This window comes from Ursus americanus, chromosome 10 (assembly GCF_024610735.1).
Source record: "Ursus americanus isolate L20-20 chromosome 10, mUrsAme1.1.p, whole genome shotgun sequence".
Taxonomy (NCBI): domain Eukaryota; kingdom Metazoa; phylum Chordata; class Mammalia; order Carnivora; family Ursidae; genus Ursus; species Ursus americanus.
The window spans coordinates 77,653,059-77,673,009 of record NC_142136.1 but is presented as its reverse complement, the minus strand read 5'-3'; the positions used below and the strand labels follow the sequence as shown (position 1 = coordinate 77,673,009).

General features: G+C 36.4%; 1 protein-coding gene across 2 annotated transcripts in view; it reads right to left on the bottom strand.

The window, feature by feature from the left end:
* PSPC1 (paraspeckle component 1) overlaps positions 1 to 19,951 on the bottom strand; it is a 92,853-nt gene that overhangs the window by 52,720 nt on the left and 20,182 nt on the right. For both annotated transcript variants that reach the window (XM_087865245.1, XM_045797148.2), the window contains exons 3-5: positions 15,777 to 15,872; positions 10,610 to 10,806; positions 3,089 to 3,173 (exon numbers count right to left, since the gene is read on the bottom strand). In XM_087865245.1, coding sequence (XP_087721371.1) covers positions 3,089 to 3,173; positions 10,610 to 10,806; positions 15,777 to 15,872 — 378 coding nt within the window. The remainder of the gene's footprint in view (positions 1 to 3,088; positions 3,174 to 10,609; positions 10,807 to 15,776; positions 15,873 to 19,951) is intronic.

The following is a 19,951-nucleotide window of genomic DNA, read 5'->3' as shown; positions in this document are numbered from 1 at the left end:
CAACCTTCAGCAACCACCAACCTGATCAGTAAAGTTTTTTTTTTTTAATTAAGGCATGCACGTTTTTAAAAACATAATGCTTATTTCACACTTAATATAGTGTATAGGTGTAAATATAACTTATATGTACTGGGAAACCAAAGAATTCATTTGACACACTTTATTGTGATATTCACTTTATAGCACTGGTCTAGATCTGAATCTGCAGTTATCTCCAAGATAATGTCTATATGAGAGGGTTCGAGAGGATTCCTATTCTGAAAGTTCTGTGGGTAAAATGCTATCAAACAGCATCGTACGCTACAGAGAAATTGTTTGTGAAAGAGAGTCGAAAACTGCCACAGCCTTTCCAACTTCAGCAACCACCACCCTGATCAGTCAGCAGCCATCAACATCAAGGGAAGACCATCCACCAACAAAAAGATTACAACTCACTGGAAGCTCAGATGATGGCTAGCACTTTTTATCAATAAGTATTTTTTTCATTAACGTCTGTACATTTTTTTTAGACATAATGCTCTTGCACACTTGTTACACTATAATATAGTGTAAACATAACTTTTATATGCACTGGGAAGCCAAAAAATTCATTTGATACACCTTACTGCGATATTTGCTTTACTCCAGTGGTCTGGTACCGAACCTACAGGGTATCAGAGGTACAACACCTGTACTTTCTTATTTCTTGGCACAACATTCCAGGCTCATCCTGGACTTTTTAGTCCAGGAATCAACCACGTCTCCACAAAGCCCTGGTTCCTTTTATTAGAGAATGGTGTTTGAAACAAGAATTGGGGCCCTATATATGAGGTCATGGTTACTGAGATATCTCATCACTGCTTCTAGGTAGACAGGAGTTATGAAATTATCTATGTATGTGAACCCACATATATACACACATCTATACTTCTCTAACTTAAATACCACTGAGTTCTACTGATACCCCTAATTCCAATTCAACACCACAGGATTCATTTTAGTTTTAGCCTTTCTTTTTTTTCTTTCTCCAACAAGAAACCTGCGTTTCATTATGTATATTTACTAACTTGTTCACTCAAAAAAGTATATACATTCTTTTCATTGAAGACCTGATCAAAGTGGGGAAAAAGTACATACAAAAAGTAGTTTCAGAACTAACCCATATCCCTGTGAGAAACACATTAACTAGATTACAAAATATCTTGCTTTTCTTGTAATTGGCCTATAGTGTCAAGATAGTGTTTTCCAGTTATTTAGGTTCCTTACTTTCTTCCCCATCCCCTTTCAGAGTGTTAATGTTATTCACTTGCAACGCAATTACGTTCATTTGTTTGTTTTTTAAGGACTTTATTTTTAAGTAATCTCTACACCCAATGTGGGGCTCGAACTGACAACCCCAAGATCTAGTTGCATGCTCTACTGACTGAGCTAGCCATTTATTTATATGGGTTTTTTAATGCCATCTTAGGGGTTCTCCCACATTGTTTGCTTAAATTATTTACTTTCGGCAAGTAAAGAGCAGAGTACTAATTCTAAAAGCCTAGCTGTCAAGTATAAATACAAAGGAAATATGGAGTCAGTTTTATATTTGGGAGAGAAGGTTTCCTTTTCTTTGTACAAGTAAAACAGACTTTAACATACTTACATAAAAAGGAAAGAAACAATGACAAAGAAATTGGGAAAAGGTCCCTTGTGTAAGGAGATCATATAGGGAATTTTATGTAATGGTGGTTCTCAAACTTTATGATGCATACCAATCACCTGGAAGATTAAGCTCAGGTGCTGGGCTCCACCCTTACAGTTTGGTTTTTTTTTAAAGATTTTATTTATTTATTCGACAGAGAGAGACAGCCAGCGAGAGAGGGAACACAAGCAGGGGGAGTGGGAGAGGAAGAAGCAGGCTCACAGCGGAGGAGCCTGATGTGGGGCTCAATCCCAGAACGCCGGGATCACGCCCTGAGCGGGGATCACGCCCTGAGCCGGGATCACGCCCTGAGCGGAAGGCAGACGCTTAACGACTGCGCCCCCCAGGCGCCCCTACTTTTATAACACTTTAAAAAAAAAAACTCTGAGGAACGCCTGGGTGGCTCAGATGGTTAAGCAGGGCCCCTGGCTCAGCGGGTGTCTGCTTCTCCCTCTCCCTCTCTCCCTGCTCATGCTCTCTCTGTCTCAAATGAATAAATAAAATCTTAAAAAAATTAAAAACAAAACTTTGGGGCACCTGGGTGGAGCAGTTAGTTAAGCATCCAACTCTTGGTTTTAGCTCAGGTCATGACCTCAAGGTCCTGAGATTCAGCCCCATGGCACACTCCACACTCAGCGGGGAGCCTGAGATTCCTTCTCTCCCTATGACCCTCCACCGCACACTTGGCTCTTTTTCTCTCTCTAAAATTAATTTTAAGAACTTTAAGTAAAAAAATTTGTTTGCTTTAATCTACCATAGCTTTGTTCATAACATTTCCTAATTATTATGATTTTTAACAACTTGTAACATTTATCTCATTAGATTTCACAATTAAATATTGTTAGTTCAAGAAAAGCCGTTAATTTTTATTTATGTATCTTGAATCAATTACTCCCCAAAGTCCTTATTTAACCTAGAAGATTTTAAGTTGACCATCACAGTTGTCTATTTTATACTGAGATTTTAAATACCTATACCCCCCCTTTATCATGTATTCCACTTCCACAAATCTTTTTTAAGAGAATTATCAGAAGCACAAAAATGTATAAAAGCATTCACAGTAATGTTACACACATGGGAAAATTAAAACTAATAACAGTTCAAATATGTCCATCTCTAGAAAAATGATCCAGTAAATCACAGTGCATTCTTACAAGTTACATGTAATACCTAAGACCCTTATGTAAGTTCTGTGAATGCAAAGTGTCCATAATCAGCTTTAAAAAAAATCATAATACCAAAGAATTATGCTAATCTGTAGAGTAATTCCCAAAGTACAGAAAAAAAAAAAAAAGACAATTTTGTTATTTTCTCCTGTATTTTCCAACTTGTACAACCTGTTTATAATAGGCAGTAGGGAATTTTATTAAAAACACAATGAAAACTATATATATTCACATATATATTACAATGATGTTCTTTTACCTCAGTTGTATTTGCTTCCGTTTTTGTAACTCTTGGTTTCTGAGTTCTTCCAAGCGTCTGAGTTCTTCTTGACGCCTCATGAGATCTATAAAATAGTGATTGCACATTAATATTTTTACCTTCCCTTTCTGTATTTTTTAAATCTATAATCATATAGATTCTCTACTGCTGGCAATATATTTAGTAACTTATTCATACTCGTGCACCTAGCCTCTTTGTCTATTATATCATTTTATAATGAAAGATTATAAGCTGTGTAATTAATCAAATTAGTATCTTTTCTGGACCCGTTTCTTTGTATGTATGAAAAGAATAATAAAATTTATCCTCATGTTAAGAAATTTAAACGGGTAGCAATTGTTTTAATGTAAGGCCTGGAACATATTAAAAACAAAATAAATGATAGCTATATTTTCATATACATTCTTTCAAATTTGAAATTTTTTCAGCCACAAATGTAAAGCCCAAAAATATGCCTTGGGAGACATGAGCAGAGGGCACATAAGAACCAGAACAAACATTAAGAATAATAGGATACTGTTTAACTTCCAAACAATATTCCTCCCAGTACAATTAGCTTAAGATTCCTCCCACACAAAGTCAACTTCTTACAAAAAGGCAAAGAGAGAATTCTTGTAGGGGGGGAAAGGGGTGAATTCTGATACTAACAAGATTATTTTAAACAAGATGAGCATTCCCACAGTCACCAATCCTTGCCCCATCATCAAGAACAGGGGGGTTCCAGAGTAGTATAAGATTAGAAAAAGTAAATTTGTTTTGCCCATGTACTAAAAATCTTTTTAATATCCTACCAAATTATATGTGCATATAAGCATGGATTAAAAAATACTAAAATACTCTGGATGGCACAATTATTGGTTCTTCTACTTCCCCCTTCTCTCATCACTTTATCTGAAATTTCTAATGTGAATATAAATCACCTCAACTGAATATTTCTTAATAAATCACTATATCAAGAACTTATATAACAAAATACTAACAGTTACAGTTATTCTATGTGCCAATAACCCTAATAATATAACCATAACAAAGCAGGCATCATAACCCTAACAAGGTAAATATTATCTTCCCCATTTTAGTGACTGAAAACAGACTGAATTATGTATTACTTATGTCAAAGAAAAAGATTCAGACAGATAATAAACGTATTATAACCATCCGGCTAGGGTAAGGTAGTGACCAGGGAATTCCAACAAAATGCCTAAAACCACTCAGCTACCTTAAAAACCATCAAAAATTACTACAATGATTTCAAACATGGAGACCATTAGCTGTCAACCTTAACTGCTCATTAGAACACCTAAGTACCTTTTAACCAGATCAATTAAATCAAAATCTCTTGGGATGTAGACATCAGTATTTTTTTTGAAGCACCCTAGTTTACTCCACTATACAAAAATTGAGAACCATAAAACAATCAGATAATTGCTTTAGCTGGAGAAACCTAGTAGACACTAAAAATATACAATCTACTTATATTCCTAAGGGGAAATGCTTCCATAAGCCAAAATGTGGAAAGTGTACTACAATCATTAATTCCCCAAGAAAGTCTATCCAGTATATCCTGTAAAAATTTTGTCATGGTTTTACAGATCAGCTGCTCTTAAATCAGGGACAAATTATCATACATAATAATGTAAAAATATGCATTACATTTTCTTCCACAAAAAAGAAGAAAAAAACACATTTATTTTCTGACAACTAGATTTTCTCCCTTTAAGCTGTGCCAGTTGAGAAAACTCCTTTAACCTCTCAGATAGTACTTCCTTATCTATTAACACTGGCATAATAATTAGCTCAAAGAATCCAACAATAAAGTTATCAGATAAATACATAATCCAATTTAAGTAAGAGCACCATCAACTTAAAGCAAAACTACCATTTTACATTTACTAAATTATTTAAGTTGCTAATATCTGAAGTTCCTGAAATTTCAACAAAGCTTACATATTCGTACACTGCCATAGTAATATCCTTCTGGGGGAATAAATTATAAAAAAAAAAAATACACACACACACACATATAACTGGAGTGTTTTCAACCTTTGATCCAGTAAATCACAGTCACTGGGATTTTTCTTTAAAAAATAATCCAAAGGCATCCACCCATGCGTATAAAGGCATCAGCTGCAGCACTACTTATTACTAGACCAAAAAACATTTGAAAATGCTTTCCAAATTTAATGACAAAGAACATAAAATTATATCTATAATTTCAAGATAACAAATATATGTGAATATAAGGGAATAAAGGGGAATACAGACAAATTTAAAGTTTGATCTGGACTGTGTTTTCTCAGTTTAATATCCTTCGAGTCATGAAAACTGAATGTATACTCTCTGATCTAACAGTCTATTTTCCAGAAATAAAAGCACTGAATCTACAGATTTTAAGGGTATATTTAGTCCCAAAGAAAAGCTGAAACACTATACTGTTATAACAAAATGTATCTTAAACACAAGAATGAAAAGATGGAAAAATATAATAATAAAGTACAGTAAAATGTTAGGGAATCTAAGTAGTGAACACCCTAAAATTCCTTCAACATTATGTTTAAAATTTCTCTTAACAAGGGGTGCCTGGGTGGCTCAGTCAGTAAAGCATCTGACTCCTGATCTTGGCTCAAGTCTTGATCTTGGGGTTGTGAGTTCAGGCCCTGTATTGGGCTCCATTCTGGGTGTGGAGCTTACTTAAAAAGAAAAAAATAAATTTTATCTTAACAAACTGTTTGGGGCGGTGGGGGGGGGGACGGGGACACACACACACACACACACACACACACACACACACACGCACACATCCTGGTTAAGTTACTGGACTTGACTTAAGAAGAAAGAATCCAGATCAAGTCAGGCTTACCTCAGACTTCCCCACAGAAACATTCAATGCTAGAAGACAATGAAACATCTATCAAGTACTTAAGAAGGGAGAAAAAGATGCAAGAATTTCAAGCACCAGTTTAAAATATAAGGATCACAGATAATATTTTAGAAGACACAAGAATGCAAGTAATGTTTTTATGAACCCTTCCTTAAATCATGAGGATAAACATCAATCAAACAAACAGAAAAGTAGTAACTCATCTATTTAAAATAGGGTTAACATTTAAACATGTGAGGATTACCATTAAAGAACATTAATATGAAATGAAAACATAATATTAAATATGTTCACTCCAGGATTCACTCCAGGATTATCCATGCTCATTCCAGGATTATCCACAACAGTGAAGTATGGAAACAACTTAAGTGTCCATCAATGAGTGAATGGATAAAGATGGGGTATGTATACGTACATATATATGTATATGTACAACATACATGTTTATACACACTCATACACATAATATACAGACACACACACGCACACACACACACACAATAGAATTTTATTCAGCCACAAGAAAATGAAACCCTACATTTCCAAGAACATGGATGAACCCCGAGGGCATTAAAGTTCAGTGAAATATGCCAAGGAAAGACAAATACTACATAGAACTTATATGTGGAGTCTAAAAAACTCAAAACTCAGAAACAAGGAAGTAGAAAGTGACTGTCAGGGGCTGGGAAGTGGGGAAAATAGTGAGAGGTTGGTAAAAGGGTAAAAACTCTCACCTATAATAATACGGCCTAAGGAGTCAACATACAATGTAGTGACTATAGTTGATAACACTGTATTATATAATTGAAAACTACTACTAAGAGAGTAAAACTTCAATGTTCTGCAACACCAGAAAAATAAACAAAACCAGCTTTTATACTAAAAAAGAAAAAAGTTAAGTTAATGTCATAAATGTAGACAAATCAGGTGCAAAATAAAAGTTGAGAGGAAAAGAGAATGAAGGAGGAATAAATTATGCCTATTTCCTTGGGGTTTTTTTGCCCTTCAGTAATCAGGATCAAAAGATATTTAAAGGCAATTTACTTCCACTACTTGATTTATCAGTACGAAGGCATACATAAACAGTGATAATATAATCATAAAATTCCAGTGGTGGAAGAGGAAAGAGTAATAACAAAATGCACGGTAGAGTTAAATCTCACCTATTTAAAGTTTATAACTATAGGAACAAAGATAATACAAAAATAACCATGAACAAAATTCAGGAACTGCCTCCCATGCTGATGATCAAAAACAGAGAGAGAAGGAAAAAAATAACCTGTAACAGCATAATGGAATTTGGATCTAGAAAGGATTAAATAAACATCAGCAAAGTACAAAAGTATAATTATTAAAACATATTGGTGTATCCAGGAAGAATTAAGATTTACAAAATTTTGTTAAGGTATATACATAAACATTCGTTGAAGCAATGCTTTTAATGGGGCGCCTGGGTGGCACAGCGGTTAAGCGTCTGCCTTCAGCTCAGGGCGTGATCCCGGCGTTCGGGGATCGAGCCCCACATCAGGCTCCTCCGCTATAAGCCTGCTTCTTCCTCTCCCACTCCCCCTGCTTGTGTCCCCTCTCTCGCTGGCTGTCTCTATCTCTGTCAAATAAATAAATAAATAAATAAATAAATAAATAAATAAATAAATAAATAAATAAATAAATAATCTAAAAAAAAAAAAGAAGCATTGCTTTTACTAACTGGAAAAAGAACTAGATATCAATCAACAGAGGATGAGCCAAACTAATTACATCAATTTAACAGAGTATCATGCAGCCATTTAAAAACTGAGGCAGACCTTCTGTAGAAAGTAAAATAGAAAAAAATAAATAGGGGACTTTTTGGTTTTAAATAAATACACATACATATCTACTGACATATTCAAGTTTTCTTTTCATTAAGGGATATACAAAAATAACTGTTGTAATACAGAAGAAACTGTGATTCCTACAAGAAAGCAGAAGGTGGGGCAGGGAAGGAGACACTTTTTCTGTACTATAGGAGTTTTCTATTTCCATGATAGGTCAACTAAAGAGCTGCTTCTGTTTCTGCACAGCCCCAGAACAAAGATTACCTAAAGTCCCTCCTCGACCTGAAAAAACCCTTAGAAATGCTGTATGAAATATAAAATTGTAGAACAAAAGAAAATTGTAAATTAAAAAAAAATTTGCACAAACACTAAAACAAATTTATCACCTTCAGACCTTTGCCGAAATAAATACAAGATGTACTTCAGCAGAAGTAAACCCAGAAGGAGTAGGCTACACTAAACAATGTGCCTTTCTAATATTATAAACCAAAATATTGTTAACAGGAGTTATAAACAAACACACAAAAAGCAATGAAAAAAAAAAGCTTATGGGAAATAACTTTGCAAAATTACTCTGCTTCAAAAGTCAAGCTTCAGGGATGAGGCAAAGCTTCTAAGAGCTCAGAAGAGCTTTATGAGGCCAAAAGAAAATATTGTTCTTTGTCATCACTATATCCTCAAATACCTCAGTGTCTTCTACAACTGACATTAAAAAATATGTGAAGTAATGACTGTTACAATATTGTTTGTCATCATCAGCAACAAATATCTTGTAGTACAAATGCTTCCATATTTAATCAATGTTATGTCCTAACTATGGCATGACTGTAGATAGTGGCAAAGTACCCAGAAGGCTATGAGCGGAAAACAATCCTTATTGGACAGAGGTACTAGAGTAATCATGGGGCCCAGGAAATCAAATTTTTAAAAATTTCCAAGTTGATTCTTATATGCAACCAAATTTTAAGACCACAAAACCACCGGACTAGATAACCTTGAAGATCTCTCTTCCATCTCTAAGCAGCCAATGATTCTGTACCTTATCTTATAAAACAATTTAAAATTTTCTGTTAGATAGGAGACTTAGTTTATCTTTAACATATTTTATGTTTATCTTTAAACATATTATATAATATAAATGAGTTCAATTTTCTTAGAAGAGTGAACTTACAGAACTGCTAAGTTTAGCGTTCAAATGAAACCAGAAATGTCTGACTAGTTTCTACAGTTGCTGAGCTGGATTTTGTTTTTTTAACTTAGTTTCAGCACAGTTATTTAGTGACTTGGTCATAAATGTTCAACAAACATTTACTGAACAGAAAAAAATAAACAAACCAACCCAGACTTTTAGGAACCAAGAATCTATCAAAAGGATTTAAAGATGAATGATGATAATATTTTTCACCTTTTAAAGAAATACTGGCTCTAGTATAAAATATAGTTTAGAGGAGACCAGGATTAAATAACAATCCAGTAAGGCGGCTACTGAAGAAATCTAGGTTAGCATCCTGGTGCCTTGATCTCTGAGGGTAGCCAAGAGAAGGTAGGTAAATGTTTACTGAAACACTAAATTAAAAAAAGAAAAAAAATTAACAGTAAAATAGAAAGCAATCAAATGCTTAAGAAATACAAAACTATTATGGATAGTTGAAAAAATGAGTGAAAGGAATAACCAGAAGAAATCATTTAGAGAATTAAAGAACAGAAAAGGGAAGAGAGAAACAATAAAGAAAGACAGGCATAAAAAGAAACCCAGCAAGAGGACAGGGGAGAAATGAGCTTCTAGATATATTTAAGCAGCTTCTCATGTTAGGTATTTGACCAGTGATTATGAGAATAAATGATCACCCATTAGGACTGCTCTTAAAAGTTCAGTTAGCTCTGTCTCAAACATTTAAAATATTCTTGCCAACTACAAAGAATTCAATCTTCATGAATCCCCATATCTCTCAGCACACGTGAATCTTTCTCACCCCGCCAAAGAATATCCATCTGTAATCTTTTGACACACAGTACAATCTTAAATAGCCAGCATTTTTCATAATTCTTTTTTCCAATAAACAAAATCTTTTTTTAAAAGTTTTTGTTTTAATTCCAGTTAGTTAACATACAATGTTATATTAGTGTCAGGTACACACCAAAACAAAATTTGGTATGTGACTTTATGCCAAATCTACACACCAAGAATTATCCACTGTGTTTCTCTTTTTGCCAGCAGAATCAAGTATTTGTTACAGGCAAAATTTAACAACCTTAATAACCTTCAACAATACTATGTATGTAGGTAAAACTTTTTTTTTTTTTAAGATTTTATTTATTTGACAGAGACAGAGAAGGTACAATCAGGGGGTGCAGCAGGCAGAGGGAGGGGGAGAAGCAGTCTCCCTGCTGAGCAGGGAGCCCAATGCAGGACTTGATCCCAGGATCCTGGGATCATTACCTGACCAAAGGCAGATGCTTAACCAACTGAGCAGCCCAGGAGCCCTTTTTTGTCTTTTCACTGAGGGGCTTGAACTCACAACCCTGAGATCAAGACCTGAGTTGAGATCAAGAGTCAGACACTTAACCAACTGAGCAACCCAGGTGCCCAAAAACTTATTTTAATAAGGTATTTTTGCTTTTTATTTTTTTTAAGGAAGTTCTCTTGGAAAAGGGAGATTTTTGTTCCTAACACAGTGAGAGTTCCAACTATCTCAAAACTCCTAACTGGCAACTTAAATAATAACAGGTATCACTGGGAAATATAAACTAGCCTGAAGAAAAAAAAAATCATACCATATCTATATGAAAACCCATTTTTACCTTGCCTCATTAACATTAACTGATGTTCGTGCCTAGCTGCTTCCATTTCTGCTTCCAGTTTCTCTTTGGCTTCTCTGATGTTTCTATCAACCTGCTCACGCTGCTGCTTTTCCATTTCGTCAAGGGCCTTCCATCGAGATGCATACTCAAATTCAAATGTCCCAGGTTGAGCAAAACGTGGCGGCTGTTCTCTTTCCCTAAGTTTACATTTGAAAACATACAGAAAGGTATGTTTAAAAGTCAAAACAACAGATAAGAATTATAAGGACTACCATTTACTAAGCAGTTACAATGTTCACGGCACTGTGTCAGGCAAGTAAGTATTCTGCATGATTTACCTCATGGCAATACTGTAATACATGTTTTAACAACCCTAAGTTTAAGAAACTGCCCAAGGATGTCAGTTAGTAAGAACAGAACCACGACTCGAACCTAAGCAATCTGATACTACAAGTGGCACTCCCCTAATTATCACTTTCAGTAAGGCCTTTCTGGTTTTCACTCAACAAACAATTTTACATAAGGCAATCTGCAACACATGAATCAAATATTGTCTAGAATCAAATATTAATTGTCTAAATTAATTGTCTAGAACCAATTTTTTTTCTAAAAGTAGTAACTTTTAGGGATAGAAATAAAAGCAGATAGTTTATTGAGTGCTATGTGCTAAGTTAATTGGCTATGCCAAAAAATAAAAGCCTCACTTATAAATATGTCTGTTAATTACTGTACCTCAAGAACCTAGCACAGTATCTGATACATCATGTACATTTAACATTTATTTCTTAAATGAATAAAAGATCAGCAAACAAATGAACAAAATTTTTTTAAAAAAATAAGGATCTATGAATGTACCTGAAATTCAAAGAATTTTTTTAATTATTCTTGCCTATCATAGTTTCTATTAAAAAATATTAGTAAAAACATAATGCCTACGCCACCAATGAAAGTATAGATGCCTTGCAATCCTAAATTTTAACTTTTATTTTAGGGTGGGGAGGGGAAGATAGATAGGTGAGACAAATCTGGGAGATAAAAGGGGAGGTTGTCACAGAAGAAAAGATGTAGTAACAAGAAACAGCTTTAAAGATTTTCAGAGGCACATAAGGAAAATCAAAGGTAACCATGATCTGGTATTCTGTATCTAAATATCAGACTTGGACTTTTTCTTTTTAAAATATTGACTGGAAAAGAGAAAGGAATTGGGGGGGGGATCAACCACCTACTAATTTTTCTGAAAGAATTATTAGTCAGTAGTTCCTAAATCAGACTTTGACTATAATCACAAATATTAAAAAATCTTCATTTTCTCCAAGGGAAACACTATTGAAACAAAATGGAGTTCAGGAGTTAGAACTAAATTTGAATCATTTTGCTTAGGCAGCAAAACTAGAAAAATAATGAGATCTTGTAAGGTTTGCTGGGTAATTAAATCATTATATAAATAAATATTCCTAAATGCATATAAATTCTACTTTTTGTAATACCCTTATAATTCCAGTTCTCTAATTCTTGAATCCAAAAGGATGCTCTAGTTCAAATTTGTAATGGTAAACTATAACCAAAGTCAAGTGACTAGGAAATCATAGTTAGTCTTTGAAAAACAGTGTTGTATAAGAAATTAAAATGCTTCTGAATTACAACTGATTATACAACTGATCCTTCTCCCCTAAAATACTTTCTTCCCTTGCTTCCAGGACACACTGCCAGTTGACCCCCCTATAGCAATGACTACTCCTGGCTCTTGTCTTTGCTAACTCCTCCTATGCTTCCCAACTTCTATATACTGGAGTATTCCAGGGCTCAATCCTTTGACATAGTTATCTATCACATGTGGTAACTGTAGCTCAGAAAACTCATCTAAATTCCAGATGCAAATCCAACTATTTACTTGACATCTCCACTTGGGTGCTGGAAACCATCTCAAACCTAACATGTCCAAAACAAGGTTCCTGAACTTCCTCAAAACTGCTCCTCCAAGATTCTCCAAATCAGTCATTAGCAATTTCCACATTTCCAATTACTTCAGCCAAAAACCATGTAATCATGCTTTTAACTCTCTTTCTCCCATATCCATCAGCAAAATCCAAAGTCTATTTTCAAACTATATCCAGAATCTGGCCACTTCTCCCCATCACCACTGTGACCTCCATTTCAGCAGGCTCCTACTTTACTATTCCCCCCACCCCCGTTTCCACCCTTGGTTCTTTACAAATCTCTTCTTAAAACAGTAACCAAAAACGCTACTATTAAATTTAGGATTAAGTCACTACACTCTGGCTCCTTCCTTTCTGCACTCCTCCCAAGGTCCTATCTCTACCTCCTCCCTACTATTTCCCCTCCTTCCTCACTATGCTCCAGCTAAACTGGCCTCTCTATTGTTCTTAGAACTTGCCAGAGTCCTCCCTCAAGGCCTTTATAGTTACTATTTCCTCTGCCGAGATCATTATTCTTTCTATTCCATCCCACTTCTGATCCTAGCTACCTTCTTCCTCCCCACTCCTTCAAGATGTTAATCAAATGTCACCATCTCCAGTAGGCTTCCCCAACCACCTGCACAAAGCAGCACCTACTCTGCTCCACAGCACCCACTCTCCCCTGTCTTTCTGCTGTATTTGTTTTACTAATTTTATTGTTTATCCTCCTTACCACTCCCACATATAGCATGAATTTCTGGCCTATTTTGTTTACTGATATATCTCCTGCACCAGGCATATAACAAAGCATTCATATTTCTCATTTCAATCAACTACAAAAGAAAAACATTCAACTGCACTAAAAGAACAGTAATTAAAATAACATCCATAAAATATCATTTTGAACATCAGCTCTCAAATCTTAAAATCATACATCCATCTTTTCGTCACGATGAAGAAAAACACCTTTATACATACACCAAGGAATGTAAATTGGTATATTTCTGGAAAACCATTTGCCAGTATTAATCAACATTAAACATGCATACACTTTGCTCTAAGTCTTTACACCTTACGTTAGTGAGTTTTTTAAATAGTAATTCTCACAATTTAATATGTTTTACAGTTTTTGGTTCCTTATTTCTTGTATAACTCTACCACCAGAAATTAAAGCACGGGGAAGGCAAAAACAGTTCAAAGTGGAACTGACAGCACGTGGAACAGTGCCTAACACAAAAGCACTCTAGTATTTGTTGAATTCATGCATGCAAATATTTTAGTTTTATTTATTATAATGAACGACTGGATAAAAACAACACAATATATTCTATTCATACAAGCAATTTACGTAAAAATATTTCTAGAACACTGAGCAAAAAGCAACTGGTAAAATAATAATACACATTCTAAAAATAGGCTACTTTTCTTTTTTACCATTAAGAAGAGTGCTTACCCCCTCGGCTTACACTAAATAACTCCCCTGCTTTACCCCCAACAAAATTCTCCTTTTAACTTATAGTACACCTAAAACATAGTAATTAAAGAAATATTCACAGTATCTAGATTACATTGTTTCTCTAACATAATTACTTATAGTCTCCATCTACATACACTGTCCCAGTTATAAAAGCAGACTTTTCTTTTTTCTTTTATCATTTTATTTTTTTGCCAAACTTTTTTTTATAATAACTTTTTATTATGTTATATTAGTCACCATACAGTATATCCTTAGTTTTTGACGTAATGTTCCATGATTCATTATTTGCGTATAACACCCAGTGCACCATGCAGTATGTGCCCTCCTTAAAACCCATCACCGGCTTACCCCAAACCTCCCCTCCCCTCTGAAGCCCTCAGTTTGTTTCCCAGAGTCCATAGTCTTCCATGCTTCATTCCCCCTTCTGTTTACCCCACCTTCATTCTTCCCTTCCTTCTCCTACCAATCTTCCTATTTCTTATGTTCCATAAATGAGTGAAACCATATGATAATTGTCTTTCTCTGCTTGACTTATTTCACTTAGCATAATCTCCTCCAGTCCCATCCATGTTGCTGCAAATGTTGGGTAATCGTTCTTTCTGATGGCTGAGTAATATTCCATTGTATATATGGACCACAACTTCTTAATCCAGTCATCTGTTGAAGGGCTTCTCGGCTCCTTCCACGATTTAGCTATTGTGGACAATGCTGCTATGAACATTGGGGTGCATATGGCCCTTCTCCTCACTACGTCTGTATCTTTGGGGTAAATACCCAGTAGTGCAATGGCTGGATCATAGGGTAGCTCAATTTTTAACTTTTTAAGGGACCTCCACACTGTTTTCCACAGTGGCTGTACCAACTTGCATTCCCACCAACAGTGTAAGAGGGATCCCCTTTCTCCACATCCTCTCCAACAATTGTTATTTCCTGCCTTGTCAATTTTTGCCATTCTAACTGGCATAAGGTAGTATCTCAATGTGGTTTTGATCTGAATTTCCCTGATGGCTAATGATGTTGAACATTTTTTCATGTGTCTGTTAGCCATTTGTATGTCTTCCTTGGAAAAGTGTCTGTTCATATCTTCTGCCCATTTTTTGATTTGATTATTTGTTTCCCGTGTACTGAGTTTGAGAAGTTCTTTGTAGATCCTGGATACTAGTCTTTTATCTGTAGTGTCATTTGTCATTTGCAAATATCTTCTCCCATTCCATGGGCTGCCTCTTAGTTTTTTTGACTGTTTCCCTGGCTGTGCAGAAGCTTTTTATCTTGATGAAGTCCCACTAGTTCATTTTTTCTTTTCTTTCTCTTGCCTTTGGAGATGTATCATGAAAAAAGCTGCTGTGGCCGATAACAAAGAGGTTGCAGCCTATATTCTCCTCTAGGATTTTGATGGATTCCTGTCTCACATCAAGGTCTTTCATCCATTTGGAGTTTATCTTTGTGTATGGTGTGAGAGAGTGGTCATTCTTTTGCTTACAGCTGTCCAATTTTCCCAGCACCATTTATTGAAGAGACAGTCTTTTTTCCACTGGATGTTTTTTCCTGCTTTGTCAAAGATTAGTTGCCCAAAGTAAAAGTAAACTTTTCTAAGTTAACACTCTACCCATATACAAAAGAATAATAACATTCCATGTAGACCAGGCCATTCTATTAACCAGGTTATATGACTGAAAAGAACACCTTATAATCCAACAATACTTGATAACAGATGTGATGTAATAAATACCCTTGACAGCACATATCTAAAATGCCTTTATTAATAAAATCTTACTTATGATATTGTTGGGTTTTCTGCATTAGCTTCTCCGGCAAGCCATCTTCATCATCAAACTGCTCCATAGGCTCCACAATGACTGGACGAGGGGTCCTGGGTAGGTAAAAGTGTAAGAATTAATACAGTGTCTGGAATTAACATCCCCCTAGAAATTCTTTATAATTATTCCAAGATATATACGTGGGAAATTTCTCTCTTGAGAAAAACGTCTCAGAAGTTACTACATATACTCTTAAAATGAGTCAATAAACATTTACTGCATCAGATACAAATAAACATCTAAGTCAGACAAAGATGAATGCTTTTTAGAGCATACCCCCTTCAAGATGACAGAGGAGTAAATTAACATCTTTGAATCTGCATAATCACTGTAGTTAACGTTTACAAATTATGACGGAAAAGAATGAGTACCTAATTCATGTTTTATGTGGAATCATCATCCCCATATCCCACCACCTCAAATTCCTACCTCCCAGCCTCCCTGTGTCTAACCAAGTCTTATTCAGAAAAATCTTTCTAAAACCTAAATGAAGGATGCCTGCCTGGGTGGCTCAGGGTGTTAAGCGTCTGCCTTCAGCTCAGGTCATGATCCCAGGGTCCTGGATCAAGAAACACATCAGGCTCCCTGCTCAGTGAGGAGCCTGCTTCTCCCTCTCCCTGCTTGTGTGCACTCTCTGGTAAATAAATAAATAAAATCTTAAAAATAAATAAGAATAAAACCTAAAATAACATCTAAAATATATCAGCGAAGCAGCCAAGCAAAAGCGAAGGAGGGGAGCCAGAAGACACAGACACGTTCAAGGTGGAGGTTGGGGGTGGGGGGCAACAAGAGTGGGTGATGAAAGATATGACTTGTAAACTCTCCTTCTTTACTACTTTCCTAAGTAAAACAAAAGGATGGGAAAGCTCATTGAGGAAGACAAAACAGGAAAATGAAATAGGTATCAGATGATATGCTGATATTAAAATTTCCTCACTATTATTCATTACCTTTGCTTATAAGGCTTTTATAGCCAAGCACAGGATTTTAAAACCACCACCACTGAAAGTACCCAAGTGTGTGGGGGTTTTTTTAAGTTTTTATTTATTTATTGAGGGCAAGAGAGAGAGAGCACACGAGTGGGGTGATGGGCAGAGGGAGAAGCAGACTCTCTGCTGAGCAGGGAGTCCGATGCAGGGCTTGATCCCGGGACTCTGGGATCAGGACCTGAGCCAAAGGCAGACGCTTACCTACTGAGACACTCAGGTGCGCCCCCCCCACCCATGTGTGTTTTTTAACAATATTCTTTCTTGTAGCTTAGATTGGACTCAGTTCCAAAACGATGCAAAAGTATTTTTACCGTTTTTCCAAATCAGCAAATACAAGGACTGGTGTGTTTTTGGTGATAAAAGAATGCACTGGATCCATTTTTGTGAAAGTAGATTTTGTGGCCTGTCCAAGGAATGGATCAGAGATGATCAGCTGGATGAGAAAGAAGCACCCTAAGGATTTATAGATCCTGTCAAACTGCTGGTGATGACATCATCATCACCACAGCTGGTATTGCTGTCATTACTATCAGCACAATCACCTTCATGTCATCTGTAATAATATCCCTGGGGGTCCTAATCCAGTGGGGAAGAGGCTTTGGTTCTTCCTGCTCCTGTCTTCCAACTGTCACACTCAAGAGTATAGCATATCCATTTGACAGGATCAAACCAGCATCTGTACATGAAGATCCATACCAAGCTTTTTTTTTTTTTTTTAAAGATTTTTTATTTATTTATTCGACAGAGACAGAGACAGCCAGTGAGAGAGGGAACACAAGCAGGGGGAGTGGGAGAGGAAGAAGCAGGCTCATAGCAGAAGAGCCTGATGTGGGGCTCGATCCCATAACGCCGGGATCACGCCCTGACCCAAAGGCAGACGCTTAACCGCTGTGCCACCCAGGCGCCCCCATACCAAGCTTTCTTATGGTTAGTGCCTTCTACTGATATCAGAGCGCCTCCTCTGGTAGTTGTGTTTTGTTAATTACGTTTACTTTTTGGAACTATGTAAGCCTAGCCAAAAATAAAAGATCTCTTTGCCTAAGTTAAATTTTTTTTTCCTTGCTATCAGTGTCTCACTATGCAAATAAGAGTAAATCTATTGCAGTAGTAAATCTGTGCATTAACACAAGGGCTAAGAGGTGAAGAGGTTATCTGGATTCCAAAAGCTTACCTTTACAAATAAATGAAGACCCTGAGAACAACAGAGACTTTAAATCCTAAGCTGTTATTAAAAATGATTACTGGGGGGACACCTGGGTGGCGCAGTCGTTAAGCGTCTGCCTTCGGCTCAGGGCGTGATCCCAGGGTACTGGGATCGAGCCCCACATCAGGCTCCTCCGCTGGGAGCCTGCTTCTTCCTCTCCTACTCCCCCTGCTTGTGTTTCCTCTCTCGCTGGCTGTCTCTCTCTCTGTCAAATAAATAAAATCTTGAAAAAAAAAAATGATTACTGGGGCACCTGGATGGCTCAGTCAGTTAAGCATTGGACTCTTGATTTCAGCTCAGGTCATGACCTCAGGGTCATGGGATTGAACCCCACAAGGGGCTCCAAGCTCAGCATGGAGTGTGCTTATTCCTCTCTCTGCTCCTCTCCCCTAATTGCCTGCATTCTCTCGCCCTCTCAAATAAAAAAAATCTTTTAAAAAAAGGAGAGAATGAAAAAAAAGTGGTTATTAAAAATGATTCCTGCGGGGGCCCCTGTCTGGCTCAGTTGGCGGAACATGCAATTCTTGATCTCAGGGTTTGAGTTTGTGCCCCACATTGGGTATAGAGGTTACTTAAAAATAAAATCTTTATTTAAAAAAAAAATGACTCCTGGGCTAGTAAAGACATTGTAAGTATTTTTTTAAAAGATTTATTTTATTTATTTGACAGAGAGATACAGCCAGAGAGCACAAGTGGAATGAATAGCATAGGGAGAAGCACGCTCCCCACTGAGAAGGGAGCCTGATGCAGGCCTCAAACCCAGACCCCTGGGATTGTGACCTGAGCCAAAGGCAGATGCTCAACCGACTGAGCCACCCAGGCAGCCGCTAGCAAAGACATTTTTGAGAGAAGAAGCAGGTGTGGAATACCTTGGGGGTGATGGGCACAATGGGATTATAGAAACCTCAGATAAACTGAGTGGAAACCCAAAACAGAAGAGCCTTACAGGCCTCAATTTCAAGGGTGATTACTCATATTCAACATCTAAAAAACTGAAAGTGTGATAAAGAATGAGTAAATACAGCCTCAAAGATCACAAGCAACCCAATTAAGTAGAAGAAAACAGCTGAGAGTTCCCGAGCCCATGGGAGGATGTGGTACTTCTAAGAGGACCCAAAGAAGCCCAAGGACAAATAGAAGATGTACTATACTGACCACTTACCCACGGGAACCCATTGCAGGACCCAAACATCAGAATAATAATAGGGCCAGATAAGAATTACACCTCAGCAGAGGCCAACAAAGACAAACTCAGCTCTCCCCCCACACTCAATACCAGAATGCCACTAGTCCCCAGGAGAAACATCAGAAGAGGAGACTCAAGAAGAAAAACATACTAAGCAAATCATTCACACTCAGAACATGACAGAAATACTAAGAATTGACAAGATTAATTTTATAAAGTCAAGGAAATGGTGAACAAAATTAGAGAATAAAATGACATCTCTACTATACTCTCAAATAATGTTGAGTTTGTAACTATAAATTTTCAGCTTTCAACAACATATGAATATGGGCCACCAGACACACTAATACAGGGGGGTGAATAGAGCCCTCTGAGACAAAACCTGACCAATACAAACAAATGTTATATATTTATACCTTGTTATAGAATTTCATTTCTAAAGAGATACATGAATGAGTGAAGATCAGTTAGTCACAACCACATTCATCATATTATGTAAAACAAAAAGACCATGTGTAGTGTTCAAGAGAAGTCCTTAAGGGACTCTTTCGGGTTTTGTTGTTGTTGTTGTTGGATTATATGCTAAAATGTGAACATTTATGGTTTCACTGTATGCACCACTCCCTGTAAAAATCCCCCTTGTCCATTATCTCACACGTCTTGTTTATTTCACTTTGACCTTCTGGTGTTAAAAAAAAAAGTTTCCTTTTTTTAAAGATTTATTAAAGTGAGAAAAAGAGCGCATGCGAGTGA